At 44.9% G+C, this 12,538-nt stretch overlaps 1 protein-coding gene across 4 annotated transcripts in view; it reads right to left on the bottom strand.

Moving 5' to 3' along the window:
• The window catches only part of LOC112466946 (ubiquitin carboxyl-terminal hydrolase 48-like), a 52,110-nt gene that overhangs the window by 26,672 nt on the left and 12,900 nt on the right, over nt 1–12,538 (bottom strand). For all 4 annotated transcript variants that reach the window (XM_025035313.1, XM_025035311.1, XM_025035312.1 and 1 more), the window contains 2 exons: nt 7,890–7,997; nt 5,634–5,740 (listed from right to left, as the gene is read on the bottom strand). In XM_025035313.1, coding sequence (XP_024891081.1) covers nt 5,634–5,740; nt 7,890–7,997 — 215 coding nt within the window. The remainder of the gene's footprint in view (nt 1–5,633; nt 5,741–7,889; nt 7,998–12,538) is intronic.

Genomic DNA, 12,538 nt, shown 5'->3' with positions numbered 1-12,538 from the left:
AGGTCTTTTCTTCGGCATTGACGAGTCGAACAAAGTGCTCATCTAATCATGGTGCTAATCACACTCCGGCCGATTGACGATCATCGATCAAGGGAAGCAATTACACTGTGATTACAGGATACGTTGAGATAAGTAGGCGAATTGGTAGGACGAGGTCATTTGGTGCGAACAGTTAGCGGACGGGCGGAGAAGAATCGTGAAACGAAATAGGGGCGCTAACATTCGGACGTTAAATTGAAACGAGATACTACGGATCGCCATCGAGGGATTTGAATTCCCTTCGGAATTTCCGTACAACTAGATTATTTATATATCCGTTTAATTCGAATTGATTCCTAAAATCAAATGAAAGAATAAAATCTTTTGCGATAAAGGTGTAAACATATTGATCTTGAATTATCTCGAAGCCAAGTCAGAAGACGCACACGAGTCGCTCCGGCGAACTCTTCGATCAAAATCGAAAGCGCGTTAAGCGAAAAGACACCGGGTTCGCTATTATATTAAAAGGGCTGAACCGACTTTCATTCATAACTCCCGAGTCACCCCGTGAATGAAAGATTGATGTTCCCCCCAACCGTCGTGACTCGACGACGAGAACCGTTCACCCTTCCCGAAATATGTTTCGAATTCTTCGGAGTTTCCGGGAGAGAGAAAAGAAGAACTGTTCAACCCCAGTGAGTAAATAATGACTTTGTGCTTTGTAAACTGTATTATTAAATTAATTGAATTTAGCAGTAACTAACAATGAAAATACTGTGCTTAATATAATAATGTTAATAAGCTAGTTACAGCTGTATCTTTATACAGTATAATTAAACGATGCAACCGTTATGTTATACACAAATAACAAATAAATATTTTGATTTTAGCCAGATGCTCGTAATTTTTTGGACCAATTCGCCCGTTAGCGAGCGCCAGTAATTGGCAGCTAAAATCAAGTCGAATCTCTCAAACGTAACTCGGTGCAGAGGCGCCACCAACAGCGCAGCATCGACGTCGCGGGTAGCCGAGGAAGATCGACGTGGTAATAATGATTTCGCTAACGAACGTCTTCGAGAGCCACAACAAAGTCGAGGATCTAATCCTCTTACGGGATGACACCGAGCCCAGCAGCAGCGAGGGCATTCGACGGCATTACGCGCGTCTCTCCCGAAATCCGCAAAATGCGATTGTCACCCTGCGACGTGGAGATAGAAAGAGAAAGAGAGAGAGACGCTGCCTCTTGCGACGCGACGTTCGCAAATGAAGTGCTCCGCGAATGATCAACGAATTCGTTAATTAAACGTGAGATGTTTCGCCTCTACTTTGCAAATCGCTGGATTCGGAGCGACGAACACGCAACGGAGGTGTGTCAGCCGTAACTAACGAGCTCCGGTTTTCCTCGGTGGCGTATATGTTTAAAACTCGTTTCTCGAATTACCTACTCGGCGAAAGAACGCAAAGATGATAATTTTTAGCTGGAGAATTTGTCACGCAGTGACGAGACAAATTAGCAGTGTTAATGTTTTGCTGCGCCGAGTCGTTTCGTTTTATCTCCCTTTTACGTACACAGTGGAATAAACAACGATTGAAATACGCACGAAGGTACGCACATTTGAAAACTTTCTGCCACGCGAGGGGACAAACTTGGACGGCGGACAAACGCGGCGGTTTAAATCAAGCGATATGGACGATTTAGACACCTCCAGATTATCGAGGGTCTCCTTCTGACGGGATCGGAAGATGCGGTCCTAGGACGTCGTTGGAAGAGGGGATCTGAGAGCGAGCCTTATCCTTGTTTTATCTTGTTTTCCACCCAATCCCCCCCCCCGCCCCTGTTCTCCACCCTCGCATCACGGCTCCGCACACTCCACCGCTGCCGGAGGAGGACGAGCATCGGTCATCTAGGCGCTCCATTTAATCCTGGAGGAAAAGGACCCCCCGTAGGTCGGACAAGTGGGGATCTCCTTCGGGATAACAGAAGCAGCGAGGGGGAGCGTTCCGAGAGAGAGACCCAGCGGCAGGATGCGCTAATTCGTCCCTGCGAAATTTGTCCTGCCCGACTTTGCTCGTTTCCTGCGCGATTACGCGAAAACGCTGCTTTTTCCGTTTCCCCGCACGCTAATGTTTTCGCTAAGCCCTCCCTTTTCTTATCTTATACATTGGTCGTCGAAAAAAAAGAAAGTATCTATGCAATCGTCGCGTTGACCAAAAATAAGTTTACGATTCTCGCTCAGAGTGATGCAAATGAAATAAGTAGTACGAGCAAAGAATTAGTTAGTCCGACGTCGTTAGTTAGTTAAACAGTGGTAGAGCGCTTGAAGTTAATTGTAAAGTTGTTTTCTCTTTTAATACGTAAGATAGTTGAGGTTGAAGTTGAAGATTGCTTCAGTCAGTATTATTAATATTAATATAACGCGTGCATGATTTATTACGATTGCGTTTCATTTCCGTTCAGTGAAAGCGCGATTATCGGGCGAACGAGGTCCGTCGAAATAAACTCTTAATCAAATGGCAGCATCCTGAGGCCTGTAAGTTTTCGAGCGAAAAAATTCCGAATATAGAAGTCAGTATCCACTACAGTGCAGCGACTTTGACCGCACGGCAGCGCTGCTCATAAGGGCATGTTCATTGGTCAGCGGATGTATATATTAAGACGTGTCCGGCGCACTTGTCGCAGGGTGGGGACAGGGGGCTAACAAATGTCTCTCCTGAATCGTTTGACCCCTTGGTAAGTTCAACCCCCTCAGGAAACTAAATCTCGAATCCAGGCCCGTCCCCAGGCCCCCGCCCTAGCCGCACGTTTATGGAAGGACGGACGGTCCGCTGCAACGTAGGCGACCGCATTTCTCGGGGAGGGAACTAATCAGCAAATTCGTGTTCTAAATCTAAATCGCCGTCCGAATATTAATTCGAGGCCGGTCTCTCTCCTACCCGCCACCGCCGTCGCCGCCACCACCACCGCCGCCACGCCGGTTTCTGCCCCCGTTTGTCTGCCCCGCGTGCACGGTTTTCTTGGTCTTGCTCACTCGTTCCTCATCGGTTTTGCGATACAACCAGTGCCGTATACCTTCGCCATGAACACGTCTGATTTGTGGTGCCGCCTGGCGCCTAAGCGATATTTACGAGCGACGTTTCGAAGAAACGAAACGGCGAGCGGCAACACGCCGCTCGCGTTTCTAGAATCAACTTCGATCTGGCGTGTAAGGCGGCCTTCCGGAAGATTGACGCGCGAGACGCGATTTACATAATTATCGACGCGCGATTCAGAAAGAAATCTCTTTCTTTGAAATTTCATACTTTCTTCCAAATTGTTGAACAGTATTTTTATATACATATATATAATAATTGTGTATGTATGTGTATTATCGAAAAGTAAAAATAAAAATCTATCTTATAGATTGAATTAGAAAAGATACGCGGTATAATAAATTCGAGTTTTAATTGAAAAGTCCAAAACAAGAACGGAGAATTCATAAGATTCGTTTGATCAGGTTTAAAGCGGACTTTATGAATCACGGAATTAATTCTATCGTACATTAATTGATGCACTGTTTGATTTGTTTAAACATCTCGCAGATTATTAGCTTTGATTACGTAGAATTCTTGGGGTCTAACCAACGATTAAGACGTCTCACATCAAGTTGTGGCCCGAGGCATTAACAAACGAGCTACGAGGCAACATTTCTTTCCCTCCGCTTAGGTTTTCCAGCATCGCCGTCGTCATCGAGCTGGTCGGAGGAGCAACGAGGCGTAGAGGGTGGTATTCAATCGCGTCACCTCCGGTTCTGTCAACTGGCGAGCGGGTGGTCTGGCGACGGGGGTATCGGGGGTAACCGGGTGATTGATACGAGGTTGGACGGTGCCTAATGTGCTTCCACGATCGAGGGAGACAGTGGACAGAAGGGGGAGAAAGAGAGCGAGAAAAGGGGAGATCCTTGGAGGCTTTAAGAGTAGCACAACCGGCTAGGACTCGTTAGTCAGGGCCGTATCAGTCACCAAAAGCAACCCCCCATTTTTTGCGCTTAGCAATCCGTCCCTCTCCCTTCCGCGCCCACCCCGAGGCCCTTCCTGCCCGCAAAGCGCGTCCTCAAAATAAGCTAAGTCGCCCGTTTGTGTCCGCAATTCCTCCTCGCTTCGCGTTCTCAAATATCATCGACATCGAGCAGTGAAGATAATTCGATAAGAACGCTAGGGATACACTTGCGAAAATAGACATGTAATAAATGTAATATAAGAGATATATTCAAAAATGTTTAGAAACCTTTTTTTTAAGCATTCGATTTTTCTTCTACGTTTACACTAATGCTCAAGTAACTGTTAGTGCTAAATGCGTAACGAGAATACATATTAGCTCGATTATCTCGACATTTGTACACCCATAAAAATCGTCGTTTTAACTCTAAACATCTCCATTTAGTCGGCGGACTTGTCGGTGTCCCGACCGGTGATACCGGGGCCATTCGATTCGCCGTCAACGAGAGGCGAGGTCTTTGCAATTCAGATGTTGCCGTCGGCGGCAACGACGGCGAAGGCAGCGGCGGCCGCATATAGCTTCCCGTCGCTCTAAAGGAACCCGAGGATCGTCTTGACAAATGCCCCGGAAAAAAAAGGTGGCGCACTCGCGACCGAAAGACGGACAAGACAATGGGATGTTTAGAGATCCCCGGTTCCTCGCGCACACGATAAACGCCGGCGCGGGCTTCGGCGGCTAGCACGAGGCAGGACGTTGAGCGTCGTACTCCTTCTCGCATCACCGGTCCCCCGGGTGTTACCGTCGGAACCCAATTTGCCTGCCAGACGGCCGACAAGGATCGCTCTCGTCCAAGGAAGCGCCGCGACACGTGCCCGAAGAACTTGAATGAATCTCGATCGCCCCCTCAGAGCATACGCGCGTACGCGCTCCATTCTTCATTCCGACCATCTGTATCGAGTTTGCGTGAATAATTGTACTTTCTACAGATTGTGGGATTCTTATTATAGAATTTATGAAATTTGTAGAATTAATTAAAAGAAAAGCAGATCGACGAAACAAAGACGTCGAAGAAGTAAACATTCCGAGGACGGCACGTCGCGTGAAACGGGGGTGCGGGGAGGGTGAGAAACTTTTGAGAGGGCCATTTGCGGTCGTCTCACCCGCCGTATCCCCGGCGCGGCGCGGCGTGGCGCTGCTTTTTCTGCCAGTTAATTTTCAGGATACTTCTTAATTATAATGAGACACTTTGGGGCCTGGAGAAGAGAAGCCAACTGAGAAGACGGGAACGCGGAGGGGAGGGGGTTTTATGTAAATCGGCGGCTAATGTCTTCTGGCATTATTCCTTGGGTTAGGTTGGGAAAGAGGCGGAGTAGGAAGCTCATGGTAGCGACACACACGTACGGTTCTCCGCTTATCTGTATAAGATATATCGCTGAAACGCGATCCGAACCGAGCGCAACTTTTATATCACGGTTATTATCGGCGAATATCTCCGACGCACGTGCGTTGGAGTCATCGTTCAACAATAAAGTGCCACAAAGTGAAAAAAAAAGTAAATCTATGTAGCGGTAAATCGTGATATTTAAAAGTATCGCGGCTGAAACCGACTTACGGTCTACATCACGAACAATCCATCGCAATATTTTATTTCTTGTACTACAAAAGGACCTGTACTCACCGGGATTCGTCTGATAGTCATCCGCAATCTTCTTTATGATAATAGGATAGTCGGCCTCGTAGAATTGCATGAGCTTCGACCATTCTTCCGCAGTTACTATACTGTATCTGTAACAATTAAATAATGTTCCGCTGTAATTCTAATCAAGAGGCAAACTTGCACAAAGAAATTTTATAACGAAATATTCGTAGAAACACACCGCGAGGGAAGAAAGAGAGAGGAAGAGATATATACAGTCGAACAAAATAGTATTTGCACATCCAGTTTTCTTACAATAATTTCATTCGAAAAAATAATACGAAAAAGTACGAAGAACATACAGTATATGCAATAAGTTACTTATGGGCACAATTCGTAATAATGAAACTGGGTGTGCAAATATTTTTTTAATCCACTGTATATATATACGTATATATATATACACACACACACACACATATACATAGAGAGAGAGAGAGAGAGAGAGGCGCGGGAGGCAGAAAGAGAGAGAAAGCACGATTGGACGAGAGACGTATTTGCAAGATGGAATTTGCGATTTTCCGACAACGCCGTAGAATCCGTAATGCTTTTTGCATCGTCTCCCTTAATTATACCGCAAATTAGAAATTTCTTGCTGTGCCACGGCTCCAGCTTTTTGCCCTTGCAATTGTTCGCTCGATCCTGGCATGGTTCCTGAACCTCGTATCGCGAGAGAATCTCGCGTTAGTACGCAATCAATAATATTTCGCGAACTGCTGCGCTATTAATATCCATAATTTCGAAACTGTCTATCCTTGGAGCAGTGCCGAGATTATATACGATATCGCAAGAGTTATTATTAATTGATCTGGTAAAATTTATATAATCGTAAACATTAATCACGAATAAACTGCGCAACGATGTAAAAAAGCACTTTAGCGGTTCTAAACTTATTCGCTATTACTCTTCGCAATTTACATCTCACAGTGATCGATAAAAAAATATACCATGCGAGATATGTATCAATGATCGATCAATCAAGCGCGATTAAGACGGCCGGGCCGGGCCGGAGCCGCGCGATATAGACGGTAATTTGGCGCGATCGTTTGTCCCTCGGCAGGACGATGGACAATTATACAGCGACGCGACTCGCGCAATACGAAAACGAAAGAGAAGCCCCGAACGGCACGAAACGATGATGACTCGACCGATAATTAGTTGCGCGACATTAATTTCGATTCAGCGCAATATGCCGCGCGGTCTCATTTGAATTTTCACGGGGGCAAAAACGCGCGGACGAGCTTGTCGTCTCTCCTGTGTATTTGCCTAACGCCCGAATAATGGTGGATGCATCGAGGAGAGACGATGAAAGGAGGAGAAGAGAGGGGAGAAATCGAAGTAGAAAAAATATATACTACGCCAGACTACGCAGCGTTTCACGAATTTCCCCTCTCTCTGGCACGCGTTTTTATCGCATCGTCTTCAACCCGAATAATCCGTCGACGTAATCTTATATTCTCGATACATAAAAATGATATAGACATGGCTAAGTATTACTAAGTGTTAAAAACATAAGAACTAAATGTAGGATAAACTAGTAGCGTCTGGTAGAAACCAAGAGATGTACTGCGAAAAATTTTGAGTAATCTACTCTTTGTCACTTCGACGGAACATGGTACGTCATATTTAGGTCAATCGCATTTTCAAGCATAACGTAACTGTAACGTGATAAACTGATAATTTACGGAAGAAATCAGTGAATATTCGCGACAGATACTCCCGACAGATACGAGAATCGCCATCGCGGGAGGAAGGGGAGAAAAGGGACAAGATGGCAAAAATGATTTTTTAACGGTCTCGCCGAGACGGTGGAAAAGCGGACGACTTAAGCCGCCGGCTATCTTAGGCAGATAGTGGACAATGGTTTAGCATAATGGTCGGGGGATGTTGGATGGCGCGTTGGCCCCGGGGGCGTGCGAGTGACATTTTCGCGTATCCATCACGTCACAGGGGCCGAGGAACGAGAACGGAGAGGCACGGAGAAGGAGAGAAAGGCGTGCCAGGAGGTCACGCACTTTCGCTTTATAATATAGTGTCCTTCGAGAAATTCCCGTCAAGGAAAAATGCTCCCGAAACCACGGAGAGCCACTCTCCGTGTCCCTCAAGCGATTGACTTTATTTCCCTCCCGAAATACGATTCCCCTCCGCAGGCTTCGCGCGCGCGTGTGTGTGTAACAAGGCGTGCAACATGTATTTCAAACAAATGTTTTCTGGAAGGTATACACAACGGGTACTTACAGTTCGTTGTTAATTCTGGGCGTATGCAGGAATCCTTTATGCTCCTCGCAAAGGAGCGACGCGTTCTGGATGCTTGCCGGTGGCGTTCTCGAATAGATCTCTGCGTATCTGGAATCAAGAAATATACACGAGAACGTTAAGTATAAACTCATTAAATCAGAAATGACATCGTCAACATCGCAAATAATTTAGGCGCATCGTGTGAATAAAATAATGTATAAGCTCTTCAAGATCTATTTTATAAATTTGTAACAATTTTTCGAACTATAATATTATTTTTATAATTGTCAAACGTCCTTATCCGCATATATCCGATTATAATTCACATCTTTAATCTTATTTAACTAATATAGATTACAATTTATTTGCAATACTATATCTAGTGTAATTATTATGGAAAAATTTTCGTGCTTCTGGGTTCTGTTATTCGTATGACGAGATCCACTTGAAAAATTTCAAAGTCTCTGTAGCTACGTAGTTGCGAGCGAGTTAAATGTTCTCGATAATGCGAGCCCGTCCGTGACACGATCTCACGGATTACGAACCAGAAAGACGACAACGAGAACGACGACGGCGAACGTTTCCTTCGGGACTTTCCGGAGGTGATGTTTAGGGGACGGGGTTGTGCATCATTTTTCACATACCACAAGGGGGCGGATGGTTTTTGCCATCCCCCTAGCCGACGACCATCCAGATAATGCTCTTAAAGACGGATATCTCTCGCGAAGCGAGCCAGGTACGCTGTCATGCGACTCTACCACGGGGAATAGACGGAAATCTTTTTGAATTTGCGTGTCACGATACGTGATGCGAGAAAAAATCTAGAGACAAATCAAACGTAATTCGATTAAAAAATTGCGAGCTAATTTTATTACTCCACGAATCCGGTCTTAAAGATCAGATCAATTGAAGAATAATTATGAAACATTTAATTCAGATATACCGCAAAGTTTAATCTAAAGAAGAAAGTATATATTTTATCAAAACTACAAATTAAAAATCCTATTAATAATTATAGAATATTTACAAAAATATATCTTTAAGAATCTCTCTTGTTTCCATATATATTTCAGGATAAATCTAAATCCGAGCAACTAATTTACCGTCAAAAATCCAGAGAACGATATCCTGGATTCGCGATACGCTCCACAAAAGGAAACCTTAAAACGAGATGAAAAATATCAGAGATATACATCGGAGCAGCCCAACGGAGAACTCGCGGAGGTATCGACGCGCTTTGCGGAAAGGCGACTATCCGAAGCCGTAGTTTAAAAATGTCCCTTTCCCCGCGTACCCCGGGCACCCCCCGAGCGCCGCGTTTTCCAGAAGCGAATGCGCGTATTAATTATGAGCCTTGTTCAAACAGTAGAACAGAGGAACGCCGCGCGGCAGGAGCGAATGGAGCCGCGGAGGGAGGTGGTCACCCTTATTACGGTCGTAGCCGACGTAGCCGGGACACCCCCCGGTTTCTACTATGTCCCTCCGTTTCTCCGTCTCTCTCTTCCCTGTTCTCTCTCGCCCGCGTCCCCGCTTTTTTATTTCTGCTTCGAGGCTTTGTTTAACTTCTGTCGCGAAATTTTTCCGCCCCGCAACGATTATTGCTCCCCGGAGATCGCGGAGATGGAGGAGGAAAACAGGATTCTCTCGGTTGCCGGACTTTCCTGCCTTTGGACGACGCGGACGTAGGGATGCAATCGGACACACGTAACGTGTGCAAACGAAAACGTTCGGGAAAAAAATCGCATCTTTGGCAATGGATCAAGGTGACGTATTTCTAAGAAGCTTGAATCATATATCTTCGCTTATATACAAGAAAAAAAAACTCGAGAACAGAGAACTACGAACAAAAACGTGCGAGCTCGGCGAGGCCCAGGAATGTCAGTTATAGTTGAGCAATTATAACTGCTCCTGACATACAGAGAACAGTCATGGTGAATTGTTAGTCGAGAGACTTCGGTAGCGAAAGAATTAACGAAGGCGTTCATACAGCGGCGGCAAGGTCCGAACGAACGAGTTACGGATCGTTCGACAGGGGAAAAACAGTCGAGCCGAGTCATTGTGGTCGGCAACTTATATTGTTCGATACCGGTGCATAATATCCTGTTCTATGCACGAACGAACCTAGTGACAGCATCATTGTGGATGGCCTTAATCAACCGAGACGACCGAATCTCGCGCCGGTACTGGGCCAGTCCTTGCAAAAGAAAATGAATCATTACACGGATACAATCTGAGAACCGGATTATAATAATGCAAGGAGAAAATGTGCTGAAATGTTGATGAAACTGAGAAGCATCGACACGAATTCATTAATGTAATTAAATATCGACGGCGATTCTTCTTCCTATACTTTATAATATTGTATTTACTATAATTCTTTACTATAATTCTATTTTAAAAAATAATGCAAAATATGTATTGCACATAATATTACAACAAATATTATACGACCGGGCTTAGAATCGAAAAAAAAGTATTTTAAAAAATCAATTACATATAAATGTCGCATTCTTTTGCGAGTTATATTTATTCTTACATTTTATACGATTTATATTTACTTATACATTCTGTTTCATTCTTTTCTCTGTCCCTCGCATTGCAATATTGGCCCAAACTCGATGACAGGCGTTGTCATTCGTTCATGGATGCGTGTACGTAACTTTATCTTGCCCGGATTCTACTCTCGTCTTTCTATTCGCGCACGTACGTATACGGGCCAAGAAAAATTCGTTCCGATATAATCCGTCTTTCTCTCGTCTGGCCTTCCTTTCGCTCCTCGCGCACTCACGCTCGTTCGACGAAACGAACCGCCTTTATCCCGCTCCTTCTCGCGCGCGCATTCCTCTCCAGCAGAAATAAATCTTATGTTTTCGCGTATAAGCGGCCTTTTAATATCACCACCCTTGATTTACCGCCGCAGACCGTGCATCTCCACGCATAAGAGAGGCCGAGAGAGCCAAGCCGCCCCGCACGTTCCGCTGACATTTGTCTTCCGGGCAACCCCGAGACCCAAAACGAGTGTCCCTAGGTTTTCCCTGATTTAGCGCTCCTCCCGTCAGTATTTGACTAGATGATTCTCGATCTCTCCCGGAGAGATTACCGCTCTTGTCAACGAATTATTGGCCGCGTTCGCGGGAGAGGCGAACTAATGGATCGGGACAAACGCTTATGAATTTTCACATACATCAGTCGAAGAAAGGAACGGATATTACCACTATCAAATATCAATTGTCACATTTCGCGAGAAAATATTGAGATGGATAAAATCGTAACTTATAACCGTAGAGAAATAATCGAAATTGTAAAATCAAGATTACATACAATTTACATTTCGATGCGATCATTACATCGACGTAATTTTACATGTATAGATTTAGATTCGTTTATTTGTTATATATTCATTATTTTTAACGAAAAACACGACAAATATATTTCCAATCTTTGTGCTAGCAATAAAAAAACCGAGAATGAAATGTCAACGAGATTCAGCGAACGATAGATGGATATACGCTTCTGCAAGATGCATCCTACGCGTCCGCTCTGCAGCATCCGGTTATGCAGCTCCGGACGCCGAGTGCATTGGAGCGTTGCGGTCATTACAAGAGGGCCCCTACGTGTCCGTGGTAAAAGGTCCTCGGTGTGTCCGAGTATTAAAAAAGGAATCCCAAAAGCCAGTCGTCAGATAGATGGCGAAAGAGCAGGAGAAGCGAGGAGTGCGAGGGGGGAAGAAGGGCAGAAGCAAGAGAAAAACAATGTTGCTGCCCGGTTACCGCGGGACACACTCGGGGAAAATAAGAGAACAACGTTGTGCGAGCCCGCGTATGTCCGCGCTGATCATGAGAAACGAACCGACACGACGAGACAAACCGTTGATGTACATCAACGGATTTTCCCGTCGCCGAATATCCTCCGTCAGATGCGAGGCAGACTTAAAATTTCCGGCGGTCGCGCACACGTAAATATCGATTTCAAGGAAAATATAATAATTCGCACGAATAAAAGCGAGAGAAGCAAAAGGCAAAAATATATATATTATATTAAAAAAAAGAGCGTGAAAATTTGTATTCTACATATCCTGGTATAAGTAACGTTCGAATTTTCTACCTAGAAGACCCTAAGTAGGCTAACTGTTATTAATAACTTTCTTTTCACAGTGTCGATTTACGATCGGAGATATAACCGAGCGATACTTAATGCATGAAAAGACGAACGTGTATCGTAGGCACGTTCGTATTTCGCTCGCGATTGATCGACGATGACGCCTAACTGTGTACCGGGCTTCGTTTCTAAAACATAAACGCGACAAAAAGAACCAGTGGCTCGCGAGTTATTGCAAAAGCTAGCTAGCTATGACTTCGACGTATGTCCAGGAGGTCGTATAGCGATTTAATGTAGGGGGCATTCCGACCAAGTTCGCGACGCGTCCGCGGCATGAAGAACCGCGATCTTCGCCTCTCCTCTATCGCTAAAGTATTTACAAATTTCGCTTTGTAACGAGGCTTCGTTACAACGGTACGGGAATTGTACAGTCAATTCGCATTCCGTGAGCTATCGGCTTGGAAAGTAGGAAAGAAGAATAGCATTTTTGGAAGTCATGGTTTCAAAGTCGAAAGTAACGATGATACTCCCGACCTAGTAAGGGAACATTA

The sequence above is a fragment of the Temnothorax curvispinosus genome, unplaced genomic scaffold (genome assembly GCF_003070985.1).
Source record: "Temnothorax curvispinosus isolate PA1 unplaced genomic scaffold, ASM307098v1 QBEX01016763.1, whole genome shotgun sequence".
Classification (NCBI taxonomy): domain Eukaryota; kingdom Metazoa; phylum Arthropoda; class Insecta; order Hymenoptera; family Formicidae; genus Temnothorax; species Temnothorax curvispinosus.
This window is presented reverse-complemented; position numbering and strand designations above follow the sequence as displayed.